Below are 27,887 nucleotides of genomic sequence, written 5' to 3' on the forward strand. Positions count from 1 at the left end.
ACATTCATCATCAAAAAAAAAAAAAAAACATCAAGCAAAACTGTGATATTTCATAATGCACAAACACATTCGTTAATCTTAATTTTATTGTGCATTTTTCCTCGTTAATTTGTCATCCTTGTTAAACATATGCAGCTAACCTAAAATAAATTTCACATTTTTGCTGTTTCGCTTTTGTCAACATCTACACACGCATGTACAATAAATACGTGATAAGTTAGTTAAACTTTAGTTGATAGCATAGAGGCATTCTTAAACGATATCGATTTGATGGGTTGAGTGAAAGACTCAGTTGAAAGTTGAAACTTTCAAGCATTGTTCACGCATGTGTTGGATTGTTGAAAGTTTCAAAATCCAAAACTGCCCAATTCTAACTAATCTAGGATTTAACGGAAAACGTTTGAGGCATTCTTACACTTTCTATTGGTGTTTTTTTTTTTTAAATGTTTTTAACATAACTGTTACATCCTTTGAGCTACCATGAAATATTTGAAATCTAATTAAAATGCTATTCTCTTTGACTAACGATTTACACTCTAGTTGATTCAGGAATTTGTTTGAGACAATACGCGAAACCTTTTTTTTGCGTTTATTTTTGTTTCTCCCTTAGGTTTGGTTCGAATTTGAATACTTGAAATATTTGGGAACTTTTTTGAGTTTCTTAGTACTCTAAGCACTATTATTTACACCTAACATCTTGTTTTAGTTTATTGATTAAAATTCCTACATTTTCGGTACGAGGAGAGCATCCATCTAGAATCAAATCCCGCTGTTGGCCAGACAACTTGCGAGCAGTGTTGCCAGTATCACAGTTGAACTTGTTCCCATCAGACAGTTGCTAGCACCATTTTTGCCCTGCTTCGAACCGGACGGATGTCCGGAAGGCGTCCTCGGTGTTTCCTTTTCGGCCAGCTCGTTGCTATCGCCTCCAGCGGCCGGACTCGGGGGCAAATCTTTGGTTAGATCCACGTCGTCTTTCACGATTTCGTCGGTGTTGAAGAGGACAACCCGATCTCCCAGAGGTTGAATTGGGCGGAAGTTGTGCGTCAACGGATGTCCTTCTTCGTCCTCCAACGCACGGAACGCCTCGATCTGTTCCGATGTTTGCAGCAATTAACCCAGTAAGCCAGCCGATCGGACGATCGTTTGATGGTGGCACGTTGTTGAGAGAGGTCGCGGAATGATTGAAGAATAAATAGACCGGGAATGAGAAAGACAACAAAATGTAGAAAAATGGGATCATAAATTAAAACGATCGTAAAGAATAAAAACACGCGCATCTGTATCAAGGTTGTTGGCTCGATGTAGTTCGAATACGAATTACTCGTGCGACAGTTTTTTTTTATCGGATTACCAAAAGCCAAAATTTTAAATTCTAATGATAAAATTTGGCCTTACGAAACTAACAGCAAAGTTAATGGTTTACTTTTACGATCATATTCATTGTGGGTGTTGACATAAGCGATGTAAATTTGATTGTCAAGTTCATTGATCCAATAAAAGAAGTACAGACAAAAGTAGGAACTATAAATAAATATAATTTTAAAGTTGTATGAGTATGAGATTAGAATAAACATAATGAATAGAGTTATGAATATTTATGCATCTTGTTTTTCATCTAAAGTTTGATGAGATTTTTTTAAGGTATTAAAATTATCATAATTTCAAAAGCGTAGGCTCTCGAAAACTATTGCCCTTCTTCACCCTTTGTAGAATATTGTATGGTTTATTTTGTTTCCCCAAAACAACAAAGATAGTTTCGGCGTAACAAGCTAAATTTACCATCACTATACGTTTGAAGGAAGGGACTGGTAAATGTTGCCGCTTACTTAAGCGCCGTCAACGTTAAGTAAATAGGATTAAAAATAGTGCATCCACGCCCATATTCCTTCCACTATTATTTTTTCTTCAAATGGATAAACAATTTGCGTTTCGCTACTCTCAATCGAATGGTTTCTATCAGTAAGAAATTCGACGCTTGTGACTAATCCTAACTCAAACGGTTACATTTACACTCTTTACAATAGAAGCGCAATTAGATAGAAAAATCTTAGGAATTGTAAATAAATAATAGGTAAGAATTATCGACTTTTGTCGAATCAATTATCCCTCCTGTGAGCCACCTTCGCCGTCCATCAGGGTGTCAAATAGCTGTGATTGTTTATTTTCAATGGGATGAAAGGTTTTTTTTCTTTTGGTTTGTGGGTACGGTTTTGAATGAGTGGACGCTTTCTCAAAATAACTAACACGGTATGGTGAGAATTTTGTCTTTGCGTTCCTTTGTGTTGTCTTTCTCAGGAAAAAAAAATAGAAAGAAATAAATTAGTCACGGTATCTCGACTAGATTACAACAACGAAATTTAAATCCCTTTTCAATGTTCAAAATGTAATTTCGATTTAACACATCTGCAAATTTTTTTTCAATTTTTAATTAGGCCGGAACAAATTTTTCTTATGTAACTCGAAGTTGTAACATCGCGATGGGGGGAATTTTTTTTGTATGAGAAGATCCACTGATGGGGGGATAATAAAGAATGATGCGAAAAACAAATAAATTGCACGATAGCTTAAATTGAACGAAATTGCATATTATACCATTGAGCAAAACCTATAAATCAAGAAATTTTTTATCAAAAAAATTAATAAAATCAAGAATACAAAAGGTAAAACATGTAACTCCCATCTTCCAAAATTTATTTGTTCCAGCCTTATTATTCTTAAGAAAAGGTTTCTAGAATTTTTTTCAAACGTATCCGGGCCGGACATATCAGCGCTCTTTCATATAAAAAGCTGGCAAAATCCAGGCATTTAATTTCAAAATTTTCGACCAAAACTTCGGGCAATATCTGGACAAATTTGATAAAAACCAGGAATTTCTCAATAAAAAAAAAGACTTGAAAAAGTTATTTTTTCATAAAAACTTATCAGCAACCAATTGTGTTTTGGGTTTCCAAAAAACCTTCCATGATTATTTTTATAAACTTGCTCAAAGTTTTTTGTTTTGGATGCATAGATAATTTTTTTTTACAACTAAATTTTTTGTAGTTTGATTTTGAATATAAAGTGAATAAATCCGGGCTAAATTCGTACTTTTTTCAATAAAATTCGGGCCGGACCGGACTTTTTTTTATTGATTAAACGGGCAATCTGGCAAGCTTATCTTAAGTCTTACTCCTAATGCAAAATTTATTTTGAACTCTTAATCAGGATTTCTATTTTAAAACATGATTCTGGATTTTAAGTTAAACTTAAATTTAATTTCATTCTCAATAAAGTTTGAAAATATTTTAATTTTGAAATCCGAATAGTAGGGGAGAATGAGGATACTCGGCGTCATTTGCATTTTCTGAAAGCGCGTAATTTTAAGTTTCTATGCTGCAAAAGTTGAAACGATATTACATGATGAATGGAAGTAAAGAAAACGCGATATTTTTAAAGCTAAGGGAGACTTGATCAAAAAAATCAAAAAAGAATGTCAATTGACTTTTTTGGTCATGTTTGTCTCATTTCACAATGTTTAAATGTCAGAAGCAAAAAATTCCAAAACAATTTCTCAATACTAAAGTAATTGCATACTTAAAGGCGCTCGTATCTAAATTTAAGAGGAAATCAGTCCTTTTTATCAGACAATCATTGGATGAATATCAGTTATTGGAGGAATATTAGTAATCTCGTAATCAGCAATGATCACGATCTATTTTGAAGAAATATATACCTTTTTGAACTCTAGGGATCAATTGAACCCATAATGAACATTTGAGAAAATTTTGTCTGAAAAATATTGAGAGTTTACCATTGTTTTGAAAATATGGTGATACGAAGTTCATGTTACACTCACAGGATTGATATATTTGAATAAATATTTTTGTTATAATTTTTTCATGCCAGAATCATTTTAAAGTGATGAAAAAAGATCAAGTAGATTCAAGTAGAATTTTGTGAAATTTTTCAAACAAAGTTAAATAACTTAAATAAATATTTTGTTAAAATTTTTGGCACATTTTCCTAGAACATTTTGTCGTAAGTCATTCCAGTTTCGAGATATAGCTAAGAAATCAAATATCCCCAGGGATCAAGTATCCGCATTCTCCCCTACTTTTCGAATATAATCCATCTTATCTAATCATATCTTAGCTAAAAGCTGTCAATAACCAGAATATCCAAAAAGAAAAAAAGGTTCATAAAAAATTGCATCAAAATAACAAATTTTCACAAATATGGCTTTTTTCAACTCGATTTAAATTATTTAATCCACGCCAACTAAATAAAACGGTAACTAGCACAAATAGGCCCTTCTGCAGTATGCTCTGTAGAGCAAATTATAAAACCTGTTCTAGACAAATCAACTTTTTAGGTTCTGTTGATATTGGCTAAAAACCTATTTATTATGTCATTTTCATCTACAAATAATTCTGCTTTAGTATTTGGTTTTCAATAATAATTTTTAATACAAATAAATCTCATTCAAAATAAATATAAAAAACCAAAGCACTAATTTATTCATCTTCATTCTGTTAAAAAATGCAATATGATATTATTTTATAACTCTGAATTCTCGATTCCAAACATTTTTTAACTTGCGCTTTTAAGATTACCGCAAATATGTATGTGAAAATTCTAAACAAAATATGGGCCTGCTGTAAATTGCGCTTGAAGTAATTAAAATCCGATAAAAAGATATAAAGAATTTTTTTAGAATTTTTTTTTGTGGTCATTCAACTCTGTTGAGTTTGTGAGCCTACTTGGTTGAATGATTTGACTAAATCAAAGCAATCGAAAGATTCCTTTAAATTCAACCACGTTAAATGAAAAGTTCATATACCAGTATTTCGATAGCAACTTACTACCTTCTTCAGTGAACGTTTTCGATTGATATCAATCGAAAACGTTCACTGAAGAAGGTAGTAAGTTGCTATCGAAATACTGGTATATGAACTTTTCATTTACCGTGGTTGAATTAAAAGGAATCTTTCGATTGCTTTGATTTAGTCATTCAACTATTTGTTTGTATGATCGCAGCCATGAGGATGTCCATGCTCACTCTTAGCATAAACGAGTTGTGGATTACTTAAATAGAAAACCACCGTAAAATTTTAGTATTATTGGCCATGAAAATGTCAATAATATACGATATTATTAATAGTCGTAAAGGGTTATACGGTCAAAATTTGGTCATTATCAACTTGATGTATTTCATTCAATTTTGCATTTAAAAAATCTGAACACCCCTCATTTTGAAGGTGTGTGTGTAGAATGTTTCTCCTATTTTAATTTTGGAATTCACTCTTCAGTTGTCAAAATGCCGTCCAAGGAAGAAGAGCAGTACCACTCCATGGCCTTTTAACCGTGATGGCAAGATGTCAAATCCGGCCAAAACAGTACGGAACAACCGTGTTTCTTCAGGAAAGACAGCAGACGTTTATTCAAACACTCTTCCACGTAAATTTCTTGGTTGACAGTCCCGGAAGCTATGAAAATGCTGCTTTTCAAGCCACAGGTACTGATGGCTTGCCAAACCAGATATTTCTTCGCGAACTTTGACAGTTTCATGTGCTTGAAAATATCTGCTACCTTTCCCCTTCCTTTTGCCGTATAAAACTCCTGTCCCGGAAGCTGCTTGTCGTCGGCTTTGGCGTAGGTTTCGTCGTCCATTACCACGCAGTCAAACTTCGTCAGCATCGTCGTGTACAGCCTCCGGGATCGCGCTTTGGCCGTCGTATTTTGTTTATCATCGCGATTTGGAGTCACTACCTTCTTGTAAGCCGATAGTCCGGTTCATTTTTTGGCTCGATGCACGGTTGTAGACGATACTCCCAGCTTATTTGCGGCATCTCGGAGAGAGAGGTTAGGGTTTCGCTTGAAACTACCGGCAACTCTCTTTGTCGTCTCAGCGGCCTCCGGTTTTCGATTTTCCCCCGCTCCAGACTTCCTGGCTGTCGACAAACGTTCCCCAAACACTTTAATTACATTTGTAACGGTGGATTTGGCAACTTTTAGCGATTTTGCCAGCTTTGCGTGCGAGTAGCTCGGATTTTCGCGATGCGCGAGCAAAATTTTGATACGCTGCTCTTCTTCCTTGGACGGCATTTTGAAAACTGATGAGTGAATTCCAAAATCAAAATAGGAGCAACATTCTACACACATACACCTTCAAAATGAGCGGTGTTCAGGTTTTCTAAATGCAAAATAGAAAGAAATACGTCAAATTGATATTGACCAAATTTTGACCGATCACCCTTTAGAGACGAACATAAAAACTATATAAGGAATTTTCCCGAAACGTTCGCGAGCCAGGTTTTAGGAACTATTCGATGAAACACAACTCTCTTTTTTATTTCTTCATCTAAAATTATTCTAAAATAACTAAATGAATTATGAAATTTCAATTTTAGATCGACTCATAAAATTTGCACGTTATCTAGTCAATTTGGATTAGGTGGCCCACGTTTCCCCACAGTTTTTCAAAATAAAAAAAAATAACTTTTTTTAAAACAGTCGGAACTCGGGAAATCAATGTTTTTAAAAAAAAATTGCCTAATGATACCTTAAAAATGTAGAAAACCTTTCCATTTATTTTTTTCTTTTTATCTTTTATAATAAAGAAGTTATGAAGCAAAGAAAAAAAGTGGCCGATAATATCCCACTCTCTCCTACTATTTTTGACTAGTTTTAATACCTAGTTAAAGTTTAAGTCTTTTTATAACAAGCAGGACCGGCTAAGTGTATATATCTATTCGCATCGTGACCAGTCAAAATGACTGGTAAAGGGAAGTTTTTTATAGTACAATATTTTTAAACTTTGTAAGCGTCACATAACACTTTCCTCGAGGTTGTAGTGATTCGTCGCGAGTAAACGTAGTTTTTAAATATCGCAGTGAGGGAAAATGATGGGTGATGGTTTTCCCCAAATAATGTAGTCTTCAAAGCCGACGACAGCGCCACAAGCCACCAGTATGCAGCCACGAAGCTTCAACACATGACAACCAGAGGGCCATTCACGGTAACCACCCGATCGGTATCGATGCCCGACGAGTTGACGAAGGCGAAGCGATCGTGTCCGCCATAATGGGAGAGCAACGACCTGCAGGCTCTCTTCCAATAGTACCACAAAACTGCGAAGTACAAAGTGCACAACACATCCAGCACATAAAGCCAGCTAAGTGTTAAAAGCCAAACACCAGATAAGCCATCAGACGCCTAACCGCCATTTTGTTCCCGCTGAAAGGAACACTAACGCCAGATTCTTATACAGGACCCCTAAGTCTTTGGCCAAAAGCAACCACTTGGCGGGACAAAAGTCAACCTGGTCCCTGAACCCTGGTCCTGAATCGGCCTTGGTATTGCTCTCGATCGTCACGGATAACCGATTACCTCCGAGCGGTCATACGTCGATGGTTGTGGTCGATTCCGAACTACTTCCGAACCCTTCGAATCGACCAACCAGCCTTCCCAACTGGTTCCTATGTCCCGGAAAGATCCTCCCGATTTCCAGTGGGAATAGGACCGACAGAGCAGTTGGTCAGTAGCAGCCTCGCTCTCGTCGGAGCTCCGCCATCTTCAACCGACAACCAGGGCTTGGCCCAAAAAGGTACCGTAACCAGGCTTCCGAAAAGCACTGGTGAACGACAGTATTCTTGCGAACGTCGCACGTGCAACTCGATGAAAGCTTTCCGAATATTTCTTCCCCGACTGTTCTAAAAGGAGCGGTCGTGCGATGTACAGCGAGGCCTCGTTTTACCTCATGCGAAAGTTTGTTCGTGGGTATGAAAGTTTTTTAAGCTTCGTGACAGTTTTGGGAAAATCTTCGTGACAGTTTTCAATGCGTTGAATTTCGCATGGCAGTATTTCTTACTCCGTCCGACTGTAGCCGAGATTCGCTCGGGCCGAGTTGATTTCGAACGAACGTATGAATTTTCCTTTTGCTTGAAGCTACTGCGGGTGGTGATCACCCCAATCACCCTCCCCTCCCGTTTTCGCCTAACCTGCACCGGCACCACACGTTGCGTTACGCGCCGATCGTATGCTGCTGCTCGGTGCGAATAGATGCGATCTATTCGAACCGAGCAGCAGCGCATACGATCGGGCATTGGTACGGTATGGGCACGACAGTCAACCGTGACAGTCCTGTCCAAAACTGTCACGCGCTGCAGCCGACAGTTAGATGGAATTATTTTAGAAACAGAAGGCCTGAAGGGATGAAAACCGAACTGTCGGTTGGGTTCGCTACAGCTTAAAGCACAACATTTTCGGCAGCGCAAGCTTTGAGCCGATTGTTCAGATACAGCCTGCGTTCTCGCACGTGTGTGATGTAGCCGAAGCGTTTCGATTCGTTACCGACGGTACAGTAGCTATCGAGTGGTAAGGAAAACCGCGACAGTTTGTTCGACAAGAAAAAGGCTGTCATAGCAAAGCTGTACTTTTCGGAAGCCTGACCGTAACCATCTGGGGACTGTGTTAAATAGTTTGTGCAGATTACCGAAATAGAGTTGTGGCAAATTGTTAATAAGATATCGAGAAGTGAATATTTGGGATTTTTCCTGAGGTCATAATTCGAACTCCCTGCGATTTCTTTTGGTTAAGCGAGCCGCCCTGAGGCCTAATAAGGGGAGTCCCTGTAAAGCCGGTGGGATGGTAGGTTTTAAACTTACAACTTTTTCCTGATATATTTTTAAAGATTCACCATCATTCATTCAAATAAAGTCCTATTTGCCGATTGGTAGTGTTCGTGACATAATGCTAGGTGTTTCACCAACACTATTAAATTTAGGGAAAAACATCCGTAAAGCGGCCGTGTTTTTCGATCGGCACACAGGGAAAAATGATACAAAAAGGTGATCAAAATGGTTTTTTGACCTAAAGCTTCTTCGGGACATTTTACCTACATAACAAGTACTTAAAAATTAGCTTTTGATAAAAGTGATTAAATCACCCAGAAGTGAGATGGAAAAATTATTCATTGTAATTTTGATTTTAGAGCTATCATGTCATCATTTTTCGGATTCTGAGGATGGTCGAATAAAAGTAGACTGAAACGTTAAACTAGCGATTTTTTTTTTATCGAAAACATCACCAAAGAATCTAATCAAAAGAAACCCCGAAAAACTATATCCAGCGGTGATGGGAATGGTCGTGAATGAAGTTTTTTATTGTAGGAAGTGTATTGATTTTGCTAAGACGTCAACATCGTAGAAGCTAACCATAAAAAGTTAGAAGGGTTTAGAAACAAAAAAATTTTTTTTTCCAAATTTTCAGATTTTTAAGCGATTTTTTCTCAGACAGAGCTTATACAACGAGTTTTGAGTCACTGAAAATGGAACAGTTTTGTAAAACATACTTATTAAAAATATTTAGACTAAATCGAGAATGAAAATGAAGAAAAAACTAAGAATAGTTAGCTGATTTTAAACATCCGTATCTTCCTAGTTCGAGTGAGTTCGGTTAATGTTTTGAATGCATCATAATAAGGCTGATTTTACGTTTTTTTTAAATATAAAGTTTTTAACGTTTTTTTTTGTTTGTGATTTTCAATGGTTTTTAGGGCAAATTGGAACTCTAGCAATTAGCAACCGTTAAGTAGGACTAAAGCTTTATTCACATCCTTCTCTTGCACGCGTATGACGTTTTTCAAGCCTCCCGGAAATGGACCTCTGGACGGCCAAAGATGGATTTCAAACATTGAGCGTTGAAAACTATGTATTTTTGTAACTGTAAAATCTGCCTGATTATAATGCAACCAAAAACCAAAACGAGCTTACCCGAATAAGGAAGATACAGTTGTTTCATTGTCATCACATTTCATCGTTTTGTTCCTCATTTGAAAAGTTTTTCAAATTAAAGTTACCCTTCCGCTCATTTCCAACATCTTTCACCTTATTCTAATATCCTATCCGTCTATAATCTTTCAATTCTTAAATATTGTGTCTCAAAGAATATAAAATCTCCGAGTCGATAAAATAATTTCATAAAATATTTAATAATAAATTCAAGAAGTTATGGAAAGAAAAAAAAATAAATTTCATAGAAAATGACACATATAAATAGAATTAACATGTCAACATGTAAATATTTCACCTCTTAACAACTCCGTTTCAAAGATTCAAAATATTACTATGACATTAAAATTGAAAATTCTATCAATATTCAACTTCTTCGTACGCCGCAACATTTTTTGATTGTTTTTTTTTTTGTTTAATGAATGAATGATGATGAATTTTTAACCAAATTGAATATTTGTTAGTGTTCCGAATCATGTGTTAAAGCGTGTAGCGGTCAAAACGTTTGTTAAATTGACTTTATTTTATGTCTCTAGTTTGGAATACTCAAAATAATTTCCAGTAATACCAGAAATAGTTTTGAATTCAAAATTAAGTTGAACTGAAAAAATGTGAGATTATTCGACTGACAATTTATGTACCTGCGCATGAGACAGCATGATGGGCTCCTTGAAATCGATCCAGGTCACGACTTCACTGCACGGAGGCGTCGTCAGGGACCCATTGTAGGTGTAATAGTGCACCACATCGTGAGTGATCAATTGCTTCAACGATGGCGGATTCCGGAAGGTGGCCGAATTGTGCGACGCCGTCACATTTCCTAGCAGCTCGATGAACTCCTGATAGTTGGGATTATCTTCTCCGGCAATTTCATAGAAGAAGGCCAGCACCGTGAGACCATCCGGATGTTCCAGCGCTGTTTTGGCGTTTTTGTACTCCTGCTTGAAGAACACCACGTGCAGTTCCATGGGGAAGCTGTTGTTGATAGATTGTTAAAGCTAGATGATTCATAGCTGAAAACTTCCAGTAAACTTACATATGGTTGTCGATCATATCTTCGCTTCCGAAGGTGTCATTGTCACCCCAGTGGAAGTGAAGCTGCGAGTACTGGTAGACCCCATGAAGCGGCCCACCCGAGATCGTGGGGATGTGGTCAGATTTAACGGTCACGGCCACTGGAAAAGGAAAAACAATTGCTTTAAAAAAAGAAGAGTTTGCAGGTGAATTCATTAAGTCGGATAGCCGAAGCCGAAGCAACCCGATTTACGCCTTGTAAGGGCTGCTAATTTAAGACTTGTGAATTGTTTGGACAAACCACCGCCAGCAAAAGCTCATGAAACTCGCAAAGTTGTAATTAGAATTGAAAGCTATCCAAAGTCACGGTCAGCGAAGTGGAACTAAAAACATCTGCGACCCGAAGGTGCCACTTTGATACATTGACTTTATGCTAGCAAATTTAAACTGTGTTGAAGTTTCATTAATCCTTTAAGAAATTTGTTTATTCTGTATGTATATTTCATTTTGACCGATAAACTCTAAAATTAGAAATAAGAAGAGACATCAGATTTTCATTTTTTAGATTGCCAGAGTAAAAACCAAAGTTTAGTGTAGAATGCCAAAATTCGCATTCAAATAAAATTCGAAACACTAATCATTCCAGAACCTATAAAAACTCTAAAGTAGATTATTCAAATTTGAACCAGAAACTCAAAGCATCAACTAAAGAATTAAGATTCTTATCTAAGTTATTTACCATATTATTATTTTCGGATGGTTTAAGTTATCATTGCAAGATTTCATAAAAAATGTGTCATAATTTCTATCATCTTAAGCTAGTTATTCAAAGTTTTTAATTATTAAGAAAAATTAAAAAAATGTGAACCCGTGCAAGGTTGAGTAAAACCAGCTAGTATAATAATAACCGGGAAAAATCAAAAGAAGAAAACCGGAAAAAAATATAATTTTTAAACGAACCGACTCTGATTATTTTAAAACAATTATCTTCAAGAAGTTGAAATAAATATCTATAAATAACAGAAAACAGAAGATAAGTTCCTTCTGAAACTCACCGGTGTGTCCATTGTTGGTGATGTTAACCTGCTTCGGCACGATTTCGAACCCATCGAAGACCAGTGGCGGCAAATTAACTTTCTTCACATCGAGCGAGTTGATATTGATGGGACTCTGATGCTTTCCGGTGCAGCTGTTGTACTGTTCACCCCAATGAGAGGGACCTGGAATAGGAAACAGAAAAAAAACGGGAGATATCTCAATAAGAATCGACATCCAATGACCAACTACTGACTGACTGACTAGAAGGTGCAAATTGATCTGATCAATAAATCATCGTCTAACTTAGTCAAGTTAGCTAGCGCTCTCTTGCCTTACTTCCTCGCTCGGACTTGTCTCGGATAGGCGATGAACCGAAACGTGACAGATGACAATTACACTTAGAGTTGTTAGAATTGGTGAATGTGGCACGATTGCATTAATTAGCTAATCAATCAGATGCGAGCGAGTAAGTGAAGGGCCAGCCGATGATGGCGGGTGGTTTTTTTTTTGTTTAATTTTGTCCGACATAGTTTAGAAAAGTGCCACAGAGAGCCGGACTAATGTAAATTTATTCAGATTCAGTCTTATTGCGGTTGTCGGAGATTCCTGGAAACGGGTCAGAAAAACGTCAAACTTTGTGGGATTTTTTATTAATTACCCATCCGGGAGCAGAATTTCTGATTGTTAAGATTCTATTATTTTTACTCAAACCTATCGTTTCGATTGAAATGACTACCAATTAACAATCACACGCCTGTTGACAGATCAAACAAAGATCGAAATTATCATGAGAGAGGCGTCAACCTATGGAGATGATTCATTCACCGAAATGAAGTATGTATCATACGAGCGTGTTTTTCTATTATCAGCATATTGGAATTTTTGTCAATGCTGAAGTAAATGCAAGCTTCTCGAGAATTTTTTTTTAATAATACCCTTAATTCATGGAGCAGCAAAAATTTGTCAATCAATCCATTGAAATAAATCTAATCAGAGAATCTCAATAGATTCCACCTCATTGAATAATGATGATTATAAATTTAATAAAATTGTAAAAATGATACATTTGGTATTAATTCTCTTTTAAATTGCACAAAAATGACAAAATTTACAAAAATGACATAAATGACAAAAATGACAGAAATGACAAAATTTACAAAAATGACAAAAATGACAAAAATGACAAAAATGACAAAAATGACAAAAATGACAAAAATGACAAAAATGACAAAAATGACAAAAATGACAAAAATGACAAAAATGACAAAAATGACAAAAATGACAAAAATGACAAAAATGAAAAAAATGAAAAAAATGAAAAAAATGACAAAAATGACAAAAATGACAAAAATGACAAAAACGACAAAAATTACAAAAATGACAAAAATGACAAAAATGACAAAAATGACAAAAATGACAAAAATGACAAAAATGACAAAAATGACAAAAATGACAAAAATGACAAAAATGACAAAAATGACAAAAATGACAAAAATGACAAAAATGACAAAAATGACAAAAATGACAAAAATGACAAAAATGACAAAAATGACAAAAATGACAAAAATGACAAAAATGACAAAAATGACAAAATGACAAAAATCACAAAAATGACAAAAATGACAAAAATGACAAAAATGACAAAAATCACAAAAATCACAAAAATGACAAAATTGACAAAAATGACAAAAATCACAAAAATCACAAAAATGACAAAATTGACAAAAATGACAAAAATGACAAAAATGACACAAATGACAAAAATGACAAAAATGACAAAAATGACAAAAATGACAAAAATGACAAAAATGACAAAAATGACAAAAATGACAAAAATGACAAAAATGACAAAAATGACAAAAATGACAAAAATGACAAAAATGACAAAAATGACAAAAATGACAAAAATGACAAAAATGACAAAAATGACAAAAATGACAAAAATGACAAAAATGACAAAAATGACAAAAATGACAAAAATGACAAAAATGACAAAAATGACAAAAATGACAAAAATGACAAAAATGACAAAAATGACAAAAATGACAAAAATGACAAAAATGACAAAAATGACAAAAATGACAAAAATGACAAAAATGACAAAAATGACAAAAATGACAAAAATGACAAAAATGACAAAAATGACAAAAATGACAAAAATGACAAAAATGACAAAAATGACAAAAATGACAAAAATGACAAAAATGACAAAAATGACAAAAATGACAAAAATGACAAAAATGACAAAAATGACAAAAATGACAAAAATGACAAAAATGACAAAAATGACAAAAATGACAAAAATGACAAAAATGACAAAAATGACAAAAATGACAAAAATGACAAAAATGACAAAAATGACAAAAATGACAAAAATGACAAAAATGACAAAAATGACAAAAATGACAAAAATGACAAAAATGACAAAAACGACAAAAATTACAAAAATGACAAAAATGACAAAAATGACAAAAATGACAAAAATGACAAAAATGACAAAAATGACAAAAATGACAAAAATGACAAAAATGACAAAAATGACAAAAATGACAAAAATGACAAAAATGACAAAAATGACAAAAATGACAAAAATGACAAAAATGACAAAAATGACAAAAATGACAAAAATGACAAAAATGACAAAAATGACAAAAATGACAAAAATGACAAAAATGACAAAAATGACAAAAATGACAAAAATGACAAAAATGACAAAAATGACAAAAATGACAAAAATGACAAAAATGACAAAAATGACAAAAATGACAAAAATGACAAAAATGACAAAAATGACAAAAATGACAAAAATGACAAAAATGACAAAAATGACAAAAATGACAAAAATGACACAAATGACACAAATGACAAAAATGACAAAAATGACAAAAATGACAAAAATGACAAAAATGACAAAAATGACAAAAATGACAAAAATGACAAAAATGACAAAAATGACAAAAATGACAAAAATGACAAAAATGACAAAAATGACAAAAATGACAAAAATGACAAAAATTACAAAAATGACAAAAATGACAAAAATGACAAAAATGACAAAAATGACAAAAATGACAAAAATGACAAAAATGACAAAAATGACAAAAATGACAAAAATGACAAAAATGACAAAAATGACAAAAATGACAAAAATGACAAAAATGACAAAAATGACAAAAATGACAAAAATGACAAAAATGACAAAAATGACAAAAATGACAAAAATGACAAAAATGACAAAAATGACAAAAATGACAAAAATGACAAAAATGACAAAAATAACAAAAATGACAAAAATGACAAAAATGACAAAAAATGACAAAAATGACAAAAATGACAAAAATGACAAAAATGACAAAAATGACAAAAATGTCAAAAATGACAAAAATGACAAAATTGAAAAAATTGACAAAATTGAAAAAATTGACAAAATTGACAAAATTGACAAAATTGACAAAATTGACAAAATTGACAAAATTGACAAAATTGACAAAATTGACAAAACTGACAAAATTGACAAAAATGACAAAATTGTCAAAATTGACAAAATTGACAAAATTGACAAAATTGACAAAAATGACAAAAATGACAAAAATGACAAACATGACAAAAATAAAAAAAATGACAAAAATGACAAAAATGACAAAATTGACAAAAATGACAAAAACGACAAAAACGACAAAATTGACAAAAATGACAAAATTGACAAAATTGACAAAAATGACAAAAATGACAAAAATGACAAAAATGACAAGAATGACAAAAATGACCAAAATGTTAAAAATGAAAAAACTTTTGTCAATTTTGTCAATTTGGTAAGTTTTGTCAATTTTGTCAATTTTGTCAATTTCGTCAATTTTGTCAATTTTGTTAATTTTGTCAGTTTTGTCAATTTTGTCAATTTTGTCAATTTTGTCAATTTTGTCAATTTTGTCAATTTTGTCAATTTTGTCAATTTTGTCAATTTTGTCAATTTTGTCAATTTTGTCAATTTTGTCAATTTTGTCAATTTTGTCAATTTTGTCAATTTTGTCAATTTTGTCAATTTTGTCAATTTTGTCAATTTTGTCAATTTTGTCAATTTTGTCAATTTTGTCAATTTTGTCAATTTTGTCAATTTTGTCAATTTTGTCATTTTTTTCAATTTTGACAATTTTGACAATTTGGACATTTTTGACAATTTTGTCAATTGTGACACTTCTGACAATTGTGGCAATTGTGACAACTTTGACAATTTTGACAACTTTGAGAACTTTGACAATTTTGACAATTTAGATATTTTTGACAATTTTGACCATTTTGATCATTTTGACAATTTTGACAATTTTGACAATTTTGACAATTTTGATAATTTTGACAATTTTGTCATTCTTGGCAATTTTGACAATTTCGTCAATTGAGTCAATTTTGTCAATTTTCTTAATTGTATCAATATTTTTAAATTTTTTGAATTTTGTGAATTCTGACTATTTTGTTAATTTGGACGTTCCTGTTAATTTTGTTGATTTGGTCAATTTCTACAATTTTGTCATTTTATTCAAATCTTGTCAATTTTGTCAATTTTGTCTACTTCTTCAGTTTTGTCAATTTTGAACATTCTGCCAATTTTGACAATTTTGTACATTTTGACAATTTTGATAATTTTGACAATTTTGACAATTTTGACAATTTTGACAATTTTGACAATTTTGATAATTTTAACAATATTGACAATTTTGAAAATTTCGACTATTTTGACAATTTTTAGAATTTTGTTAATTTTGACAATTTTGACAATTTTGACAATTTTGACAATTTTGACAATTTTGACAATTTTGACAATTTTGACAATTTTGACAATTTTGACAATTTTGACAATTTTGACAATTTTGACAATTTTGACAATTTTGATAATGTTGACAATTTTGACAATTTTGACAATTTTGACAATTTTGACAATTTTGGCAATTTTGACAATTTTGACAATTTTGACAATTTTGACAATTTTGACAATTTTGACAATTTTGACAATTTTGACAATTGTGACAATTTTGACAATTTTGAAAATTTTGACAATTTTTTCAATTTTTAAAATTTTACAATTTTAACAATTTTCACAATTGTGACAATTTGGACAATTTTGGATATTTGATGAGTTTGATATTTTTGTCTATTTTTCAATTTTGACTATTTGGTGAATTTTGTTAGTTTTTTCACTATTGTCAATTTCGTAAATTTTGTCAATTTTTTACAATTTTGTCAATTTTGACAATTGTGACAATTTTGACAGTTTTGACCATTTTGATAATTTTGACAATTTTGACAATTTTGACAACTTGGACAATTTTGACAATTTTGACAATTTTGAATTTTGACAATTTTGACAATTTTGACAATCTTAACAATTTTGACAATTTTGACAATTTTGACAATTTTGACAATTTGACAATTTTGACAATTTTTAAAATTTTGACAATTTTGACAGTTTTGACAATTTTGACAATTTTAACAATTTTGAGAATGTTCAGAATTTCGATAATTTGGACAGTTTGGCAGTTTTCACAATTTTGTCATTTTTGTCTTTTTTGTCATTGTTGTCATTTTTGTCTTTTTTTTTCATTTCATTTTTGTCATTTTTGCCTATTTTATCAATTTAGTCAATTTTGCAAATTTTGTCATTTCTTCCAATATTTTTCAATTTTGTCTTTTATATAACTTTTTTATTTTTTTCAATTTGGTCAATTTTGTCAATTTTGTAATTTATGTCAATTTTATCAATTTGAGCATTTTTTCAATATTGCTTATGTGTTCAATTTTGTCAATTTAGGTTATTCGTCGAATTTGGCGATTTAAATATTTTTTTTCGATTTTGTTTATTATTTCAAATTTGTCAATTTTTTCAATTTTGTCAGTAATTTAAGTTCTTCTTCAATGTTGTCAATTTTGTTAGTTTTGCAAATTCGGTCAATTTTGTGAATTGTGTCTATCAGTTTTGCCAGTTTTTATTTTTTTCATTTTTTTATATTGTAGGACACCAATAAAAAAGGATGTCTCTGTTATCAACATCTCAAGGTCATCATTATAATTTGACTAATGGTATTTGCCCGATTCATCTAGTTCAACTTTTCCGCTCTGAAATGTAAACACCCATTCATTGTAATGAATTCAATTCCGCCGCCACCGATGACAAAAAGTACTTCATTATGGAAAATTATTTCCCCACAATGTACGTACATACGTTGGGTACGATTTGTAATCGTGCATAGTTAATGGTTTGGAGGCAAATGTTGGCGGGACTAGCAAGAAGAGCGTAATTTGTGGTTTGAATGGCAACCCTAATGTGGTTGTGAAAACAAATATTTTTTGTTCCCATTATCATCATCAAAACAACCAAACAACCCAATCAATAAATGCTCGCTCAACGACGACGACGACGACTTAAGGTGGGTAGTCATGTTGCTCAATTATTGACAATAGGAAGGTGCCATTAGAAACTTCTGTTTTTAAAGTCCTGGTCTTTTTTCGTAGCAATGGATTAACAAACAAACGAAAGATTAGGGAAGAATTTATAAATTGGCACAAAAGCCATAAGCAGACCCGATTCCACAGAAAAAAAACAAAAATGCTGTTGATTTTTCAGAACAAAATATTCTTACAAACATAAAAGTTCAAATTTTCTCATGTAAACTTTACTTAAAAATTCTGAAAAAAATCTCGGATGAGTTTTTAACCAAAACGAGCTTCTAAGACCACAGGGTTTCAGAAATGCCAAGGCCCTCAAGGATGCACACTGAGACCAGTATTGCTTATTACATAGAAAGTCAATAACGTATTTCGTAAAGAATTATTTCTGAATGTATATTTATTAATTTAAAAAAAAATCGCTTTTCTACCTCAACGTCAATCCTGTCTTTCTTTGACCATTTTGCTAGCACTTACATGATGGCGCCACGATATGTGTAAAAGGTGCACTATAATCAATTTCCACTGATCATCAAATAAAAAACCCCTCCATTAGTTGACCTTCGCGTGAAAGTGTTATTTGCTCTCTACATAGATGAATACATCTGATTGATACAAATCCAAAATAAAGCGCCGGACAAGTCAACCTAATTGAAGATGGACTCGAACTAAAGACCGCCTTTGGATGGGTGGGCGTAAAGAACACGTGCTTTCATTCACGGGCGTTTGTGTGTGTGTGTGTGTGTGGGGGGGAATGTGTGGTGGTCTCTATTTTTTTTTAACACTTGTTCACCTAGAAATGACATCGAATCAACACTCACTTAACCGGGGGCATAGCATTTTCTTGGTGCTCTGAGGAGGGGGATAAAAAGAGGGGAAACATGGCATGGCATTGATGAATTGTTAATGGGAACAACTAAGAATTGATTCACGTGCCCGGGAATTGCTGGTTTGGATGACACGTATCGATGGTGGAATTCTTGCTAGCTACTCCGGTTTTTGTTTGACATATTTATGAGAACAGCTCTCATCACCGGAAAGTGTTGCACGTGCCGGCAGTTTGTTTACTTTTTCCACGTGAAGCAGAACAAACTTCGTGAAAATTTTGAATGTTTAAACAGTTTGTACATTCAGACTGACATTCTTCAACAAATAAGTATGCAAAGATTCGAAATATAGTGAGTTAGAGAACCTAGTTTTCGTAAAATTGATTGCTTTTCTTGAGCTTTTATTCTAAAAGGAATGTATCAACAGTCGAAAATGGGCGTTAAGAATTCCCATCAAAATCCAAATCGCATATTTAAACAGTGCACCAAAACTGTATAGAAACAAATATATCTGAAAGGTCGATTTTGTCCTTGGGTGTAATAATAATAGTAGGAATATTCCTCACACTCCAAATACTTGAAGGACACATAAAACGCGCCTTCATGTGAGGAAAGTTCTTACGAACATGAATGAAGGCAAGCGGAAGACCTAAGTTGCCTTAGACATTTTTTTTCTCCGAAAGCTTTTGGCGAAAACTGTGAAGCTCATTATCACAAAAACTTTGTGTCCCGATCTTACAATTATACCATATAACAGGTATACCATTTTTCTATTAATATCTTACATGAAAAGTTATTTAATTTCATTAATAAATTTTATACTTGAAATATGATTTTGATTCATCGGTTCAACATGTTTTGAAGTTTTCAAAAAATCACTTGCGCCCAAATAAAAGGTATTGAAAAAAGCAAAGTCTGCGCAAAGATTTTTCTCCTTTACCAGCTCATTCATTTTTAGAGAAATGCGGTCTTTTTACATTTGAGTTGAAAAAAATCAAATAAAATTACCAATCTTATCATACTTGTCTAATTCAAAGTAAAAAATCCAAATTTAATATTGGTCAAAAAAATTATAATTTTGGAAATCTATTCAAAATTGAAACTTTCTGTGAAATCTGTGAATATTTAAAAATGTGACACAGATTCTGTTATGAAAATTCGCTTAAAATACTGTGGAATTACAGATTTTTCTTTGTTTTCGGCAATCTTGGTTGTCGGTTGATAACTACTTAAGGACAGAGAAGAATTTCCTTTCATAGGAACAACAAAATACAACAACTAACCCAATGAATTAAAAGATATAAACAGTCGAAAAACTTAGTATCATTGAAATTCACAGTGTAAGTTAGTTTAATTCGTATCGTCACATATCCTCGCACTTGATTATACAGAGTCAGTGACCAAAAACATTTCCCACCATCATTTTGAATAGAGATATATTCGTCAAATTTGAAAGCAAAACAACTGATGGGAAATAAAATGGGCCTAACACATATGTTAACTTAGAGCAAGTTCACTGGTGTTGGGAAAATGTGGTAGAAATATTGACATTTTGAAAATTTTACCATGCAAAAATGTTTTCAAGATCTTGGGCGTTGTATTTTTTTGCAACACTGTTTCTATTTCAGTCGTATGTGATAGAAATATTGCTATTTTTGCATCACAGCATGCGACAATACAACACGTGTTGTAAAATAACTTGAAGGCCACAGATCTTGAAAATGTTTTTACATGGCAAAATTTTCAAAATGTGCCGTAAGTGTCAAAATTTCTACCACTTTTTCCCAACACCAGTGAACATGCTCTTAGTTTTTCAGAATAATAACTGCAACTCTAAAAGAAACTTTATACCATAAGTAAGTATATATTTTTTCATTAAACACTAATTTTATAATACGGAAACCTAAAAAATCGATATTCAAATGTTGATGCCTAATGACTGAGAAATGCATGAAACGTCGAGATCTGGACTCATTTAAAAAAAAAAATATTTGTCAAAGTTGATATTCTGGGACTTTCGTAAACACGTCCGATTTTCGGAAAACCGTCCCAAGAAGTCCGAGTTTTGGCCAATATTTTTTTCAAGATAACACCAGTTTCGATGTTTTATGCATTTTTAAGTCATTTGGTATGAAAATGTAAATTTCGATTTTCCGATTTCCCTTGCTTAACCCGTTGAAGGTTTTGTTGTTAAATTGTTGTTGTTAGCCTTTGTGACTAATACCTACATAATTTTTCTAATATTTTTGTCCAATTCATACATTTATACAAATTTCTTAGTAAATGGTCTAAAAATTTAGTTTGCGTTAGTTTTATACTCAAGTAACACCGATTGTTTCAATAAGCCCTTCAGAGCTGATTTAAGACTTTTTTTTTTACTTGAATCGGCTCTGAAGGGCTTATTAAAACAATCGGTGTTACTTGGGTACTAAAAATTTGAAGGTTTTTATAAAAAAAAAACTAATGATCAAAAACAAATTTGAATGTAAATTTACATTACAGTATCCGTTACTTCAAATTTGAATAGGATTTAAAAATAAAACTTTTTTGAAAAATCTAAGCGAAGTTGCACGTTTCAAAATTTCCTGATAAAATCAACAAGGTTTATAATTTATATTTAAGGTTTAGGAGAAGGATCTAAGAAGTGTAATTTACTGAATTATGATTTCAAGAATTTATGCCTGTTTTCGTGAAATTCTCATTTTGTCAATTACACCTTAGTTGTAGTGATATTTGTGATACGTACAACGACGTTCCGCCTGAATATGTCGTCCTTCCATTGTTAATGTTCAAATTTCATATTCATATAAATTGTTCATCTCAATTGGACAAAAGTAGGCGAGGCTTTTCATTTGTCCACAAATTTTCTAAATTTTATCGGTAAATAAAAGTAAAACCGAGCAAAACTGTTACTACCGAACAACCGGGATCCAGTGATGGTGTGGCCACCAGTTTTCAGAAGAAAATTAAGAATTTTGTTTTCTGAAAAGAGAGAAAATTTGAGGAATAACCGAAAAAAAATGTTTGTCGTTAAAAACACGTAGAGTAAGGTGGGGTAAAAGTACGTTTTGGGATTATCACAAACCGAGAACAGTAAAATTCAAAACTCTGGCGTGGATTGATAGTGATTTGAACTGCCAACAACCAGCCATAATTTTTTTTCGTAGAAATTGAAAGTACCCCGAAAAATGAGGTAAAGTAGCTTTTTTGCTTGAATGATGTTATATTTCAAAAAACGGCAAACATGTTTATATAATCAAAAGTCTGGCTTTCAATGAAAGTTTTAATGTATCTTTTTAGTTATTTTTAATCACTATCAAATGCCGAAGAAAGAATTTAATTACTATTTCTCTATTCATCACAATAAACTGTGAATCATAAGAAACCTTGAAGAGGCAAAAGTACGAACTGCAAATGGGGCAAAAGTACGAAGGGTCTTCTGAAGTAAATCGGAACGGAAAATTTCAACTTCTTTTTTAAATGCTCTGGAAACATCAGCGCATATTTTTGTTTCTTCAAGACTTGCTCGCGCGAAAAATTGCTCAAATACGATGAGAACTGGATTTCGAAAACCTGCTGAATATAGACAGTTAGTGGAGAACTCAAAATTCGCACAGGTTATTTGCCCATGTTTAGGATTTGTATCAGAAGAGAACAAAGATGCTGCTGCTGTAAGCAGAGATTAATACAAAATAATTTTCCTGTTGACTTCATGCAGAGTTGTGGAATTTTGAATGGTCGTACTTTTACCCCACATCATTCGAACTTTTGCCCCAGAGATGGGGTAAGAGTACGCTTCGATAGCAGTTAGACATTTTCACTACTGCTATCAAATGCGTCGACCGATTATCTTCGTAATTTTGTAGAAGACAGATCAAAGTCTGAAGAATCAAATGCTGTTCTTGTTTTTTTTGGAAAACAACCGGCAAAATTTTCTAAAAATAGGATAGCACTAAGGTCGTACTTTTACCCCACCATACTCTACATGTTGCAGAAGTGACTTTCGTCCAAATCTGGTTGTAAATTTCTAACTTGTAAACCAGTAAAGAGTCATTCTGTTGATAAGTGATTAGTGTTGGAGGTGTGCTGTAGAAGTAATGGGGTTGGAAAATGATCATTGTGTCATGGAGAATTTGAGGATTGTTCGAAGATTACTATTAACACCAACTTTTAACTAACACTAATCATACCGACACTTTGTATACCTATTTTACCGCTGGGGGTCAAATGACCCCTAACAGTTTTACAGCTAAAAATCTTTTGTTTCTGAACCGATCTTTACAAAATTAATAGTTTTGGATGCTTGTAATGTGACTCAAATATAATTCTCAAACAATTCAGCTAGAATAATTAATTTTAAAGTTATCAAAGACTGAGAAAAAAAAAATCCGAAAACATGCTTCTGGAAAAAGACTGTAGGTCAGTTATTAAGTGCTAGAAAAAAAAATCACTTAGTGAGTGAGAGAGCTGAATTTAGAAATTATATGTTGCACATATGGAAACAAAAATTTAGAAATATCTTCAGATCATGACCACAAAAAGTGGTGTAAAACCCGTAATTTTTCGGGAATAAATATAAAAAAAATCGAAAATTAAAATAAGGGGAACCAAAATAAATACTCTAAAATGTGTTCGTGGATATCAAAATTAGATATAACCTAGAACTTTTTAATTAGGCTATCGATATTTAAATTAAGGATTCGTTATTTCAGTAAATCTATAAGAAGGTGTTGTTATCAATGCATATGTCTTACCTTTCTCTCCATCGTATCCAAAATCTTGACTCCTGCCGTATGGCAAAACTGAAAAGAAAAATAAAAAAAAAAAATAGTTTGTTATTCACTTTAATGCAAAATTGTAAAAGCCGGACTACAACAAGGGCAGTTTAAAGTGAAGCGAAACCAAGAATTGGGAAAAGTCACAGTGACACACTGTTTTTAAAAGCGTTCGCAGTGTGCAAACGTGACAGCGATATTTGAGCATATGAAACTTGTTAAAGCATTTTTGACGGTCGCCATGAAAGAATAAGAATCACCTTGCAGTATTCCGATGAATAAGAGAAAGCATAATTCCGAGATTTTAGTTCATTACAGACTTAAACGGTCTACAACTAGAAATCCAACATAATGACGTATCAAAACAGCCTGATAAGGATCCATTAGGAGTACTAAAGGCGTCACTAATAAGCAAAACATTTTGCACCTATCGACTAGCATCGATCTATAGTTCCGACAGGTCTGATTAGTTAGTTAGTGATCTTGAACTCGTAGCCGGCAATCATGATCGAGTGTTTTCTCCGGCGATATTTGCAGCTTCAGGGATACGCCTTTGGCATCGGTGCCATTCTCGGGGTAGTCATCTTCGAATGGATCACCCAGGATTACGACGCCAATCGGGTGGATTATTTACAATTCAGCGCAAATACTTGTGAGTGATTCTTTTAATAAAATATTCTATTAAATCGTTTTTCTTTAACCAGACACAGAACTACGCTACGTGGGAATTTGGCGCTACTTGTTTCACCTCTGTTGGATTCTGGTTAGCTGCCTGCTGATAGTCGGAGTTTTTTGGCACAAGAGTCTACTTTTGTACCCATTTCTACTGATGTACTGTGTGGATTTGTACTTTCTTTTTATGCGGGACGTGCAACTTTTTTACGCCTCCGAGAATCTTGAACCGTTCCGAGTAGTGATCGATCCTGTCATAATATTCATCATCATTTGTGAGTACATTCTCGGGAAGAAAAAAAGTTGCTTATGTCGCAGAAATATTAATTGACTATGATCGTTTCAGATGGTCTTGTGCATGTGCTGGTAACGCTGATTGCACTGCACAAACTTTTTCGGCACAACTCCCGGAAAGCCAACCAAAACAACAAACATTGTACAGATCGAGGGGAATATTATCGGCCTGATTCGTTGAGTAGATACTATTGAAGAAGTACCTAGTTTGTTCTAAGCAAAAGGTTTAAATTTGCAAAAGAAGTCTTATTTTTATTCGTGCGTACACGAAAAAATATAAGTGCAGTTAAATTTGAGCATGGTGTGGTATTAAGTTTTAAAAGATAATGAACGATTGTGGACTTGATAAAATGAGCTTTCTACTTCGTAGATACCTTATTTTTAGTTTTTATTCATATAAAGAATCCTATTGGTAAAGGAAAAAAAAAAGATTTTAGTTTTTTTTGTTGAGTTTATTTTTCTCGGCAGGTCACTGATTTTCGTGTATGAATTGATTTTCCATAATTTAAGAATATCTTCCAAGGAAGGTTTTTCAGTTCAAATTAAAAAAAGTTATCAAATATTGATAAACGATGGCTCGGCATTGATCGGTTTTGACATATCCGGGAAATTTGGTAAAGGAATCACTTTGAAACATTACAGTTTTCTCTGCCGCGTCATATATGTACCTACTTTTAGTTTTGTGAAAATGTCATGTTTCGTGCCAAATAATAGTCATTAATCCTTCCTCTTTCCAGTAGACAAATAAGACGGCAGAATGAATGTTATATTTCAATGTGCATTGCAGAGATTACTATGGCTATTTAGGCCAACCATGTGGCATCTCGGAGAGAGAGGTTAGGGTTTCGTTTGAAACTACCGGCAACTCTGTTTGTCGTCTCAGCGGCTTCCGGTTTTCGATTTCCCTCCGATCCAGACTTCCTGGCTGTCGACAAACGTTCCCCAAACACTTTAATTACATTTGTAACGGTTGATTTGGCAACTTTTAGCGATTTTGCCAGCATTGCGTACGAGTAGCTCGGATTTTTGCGATGCGCGAGCAAAATTTTGAAGCGCTGCTCTTCTTCCTTGGACGGCATTTTGACAACTGAAGAGGAATTCCAAAATCAAAATAGGAGCAATATTCTACACACACACACACACACACACACACCTTCAAAATGAGAGGTGTTCAGTTTTTTTAAATGCAAAATTGAAAGAAATAAGTCAAGTTGATATTGACCAAATGTTGACCGTATCACCCCCCGATCAGGAGAGCATATCAAAATAATAAATCAAACGTATCTCACCAAGATATTTACATCTCATTCAGTTATAATTAAGTACTCAAAATTTTTGATTTAACTTTCTCCAATCTGAATTATATCTTATTCTGATCGACAGACTTGAATGGGGTTGAGCTCATTTTCAATTATAAAGATTTTTTTTCGGATTGTCCTTAAATAAAATGATTATATCTTATTTTGATATACGTGCAACTTTTTCTGAAACACGGACATCGAAGTCAACGGCCCAAACCGTACTTTAATGAGTTTCGCTCAACAGATTCTTGAAAAAGAGTCCAAATTTTAGGAAACCAAAAATGGAACATGGTTTCAACAAATAATGTGGGATTCCTCTAGAAATTTTTTCGAAGCATTTATATCTTGATAAGTTATAATTTTGATAGGATTTGTTCTGCCTAATATCAAACTATGCTATCTGAACCAGATATAATCTTGATAAGAGCATATCAAAAACTGATATAATTAAGCTATGATCGTATAGATTTTTTGATATAATTTGAGATATTTTAACATCCTACGAGTACTGAATTAAAACTCATTAAGATAGAAAAAAATTAATATCAAAATATCTCATCTTGATATTATTTTGTTTTTCCCTCCTGATCGGGCCTTTATACAATAACTTTATATTAAAATCATACAATGCAAAGTTTAAAATCGTAAAAAAGTTTTGATCTCACCAACCAGGTTACCGTCGACAGAACACATTCTTCGCTAATTCGGAACCGTACATCTAAATTTGGTAGGGCCCAGACTGGTACTGTTTTGATACCTACTAGAACCGAAGTTTCTGAAGATGATTTGTTTCTTCCTACATCCTGTATTTCTTTTTCCAGAGCACACTTCACAACTCTTTACACCTTTGCGGTTTTTTTTCAACTGGATTCGGTACCGATTCTTCCTTATTTTAACTTTTTTCTTCCTTAGCTAGAATGAGTTTTTCACGGAGCAAAAATTTTTGACGTTCGCACAAGTCAACGCCTACTTGAGCCCATTCAAGTAGTAGCATCAGAATCTATTCGTTTATTTCAACCACCTGCAATTATCTTCTAGTCTTATTCTATTTGCCTGAAATTTGCAGCTCTTGAAAGTTTTCCCTTATAATACATATGAGAGCAGACTTTGATGCCTAAATAGATAGCAAACAGTAGCAAAAGTAAGCTATCGATGCCAAAATGACTTCATAGTTTAGTTTATCATGCCAGAATCAGGTTTCATTCAAATATCAATAAGCTAAAATTCGATGAAAAACCAATACCAAACTAAAGCATCAATAGATAAATGAGAGCAGGATGCTGATTTGACTACATCAGCTGAATATCAAATTTCTTATTGTATGTGAATATTAATTGAACTGAAAACGAACAACAAATTCAGTAGGGGAGAGTGGGGTAACGTGGGCTACTGTAAATCGCTTTGCGTAAGTATGTTTTTCTATATGTTGTTGACTTATGTACGTATCTTATGCTTCTTTTATTCAACTAGCCTAGATAAATGTACTTACATGATTAGACAAGCACCTGCTAATTGCATTCGTGGGAGACCTAAATTACATGACAAAAATATGCTCATACGCTTATGATGTTAATTTTTTCATGTTCTTTCACGTGAAAAAAGGAATTTGTGAAGAAACATCAATAAGTCACACCAACGCAACCAATTTGCAAATCATATCTTGTGGGAAATCGTCGGCCACATTTTGTGGGTTATCTCGGGCCACCTATATTTTGGTGTTTTTATACACATTATGAACTGTAAATACGTTTTTTC

The 27,887-nt window shown here is 33.2% G+C and overlaps 3 protein-coding genes across 8 annotated transcripts in view; 2 read left to right on the forward strand and 1 right to left on the reverse strand.

The window, feature by feature from the left end:
• LOC129750963 (opsin, ultraviolet-sensitive) overlaps positions 1 to 27,887 on the forward strand; it is a 422,334-nt gene that overhangs the window by 1,495 nt on the left and 392,952 nt on the right. The gene's annotated exons all lie outside the window — the stretch shown is intronic.
• Positions 73 to 27,887, reverse strand: part of LOC129750966 (carbonic anhydrase 7-like) — a 94,956-nt gene continuing 67,141 nt past the window's right edge. For all 5 annotated transcript variants that reach the window (XM_055746195.1, XM_055746191.1, XM_055746190.1 and 2 more), the window contains exons 3-7: positions 23,845 to 23,892; positions 11,843 to 12,007; positions 10,810 to 10,948; positions 10,415 to 10,748; positions 73 to 1,092 (exon numbers count right to left, since the gene is read on the reverse strand). In XM_055746195.1, coding sequence (XP_055602170.1) covers positions 760 to 1,092; positions 10,415 to 10,748; positions 10,810 to 10,948; positions 11,843 to 12,007; positions 23,845 to 23,892 — 1,019 coding nt within the window. In that variant the 3' untranslated portion in view covers positions 73 to 759. The remainder of the gene's footprint in view (positions 1,093 to 10,414; positions 10,749 to 10,809; positions 10,949 to 11,842; positions 12,008 to 23,844; positions 23,893 to 27,887) is intronic.
• On the forward strand, positions 24,350 to 25,228 carry LOC129750970 (uncharacterized). The gene is made up of 3 exons (XM_055746199.1): positions 24,350 to 24,517; positions 24,570 to 24,812; positions 24,884 to 25,228. The coding sequence occupies exons 1-3, from the start codon at positions 24,370 to 24,372 to the stop codon at positions 25,024 to 25,026; spliced, it is 534 nt and encodes a 177-aa protein (XP_055602174.1). The 5' UTR covers positions 24,350 to 24,369; the 3' UTR covers positions 25,027 to 25,228.

The sequence above is a fragment of the Uranotaenia lowii genome, chromosome 3, assembly GCF_029784155.1.
Source record: "Uranotaenia lowii strain MFRU-FL chromosome 3, ASM2978415v1, whole genome shotgun sequence".
NCBI lineage: Eukaryota > Metazoa > Arthropoda > Insecta > Diptera > Culicidae > Uranotaenia > Uranotaenia lowii.

Coding starts and splice junctions, on each gene's coding strand:
- LOC129750970 (XM_055746199.1), top strand. CDS start 24,370: ATGATCGAGTGTTTTCTCCGGCGATATTTGCAGCTTCAGGGATACGCC. Junction 24,518..24,569: donor ACAATTCAGCGCAAATACTT/GTGAGTGATTCT, acceptor TTCTTTAACCAG/ACACAGAACTACGCTACGTG. Junction 24,813..24,883: donor CATAATATTCATCATCATTT/GTGAGTACATTC, acceptor TGATCGTTTCAG/ATGGTCTTGTGCATGTGCTG.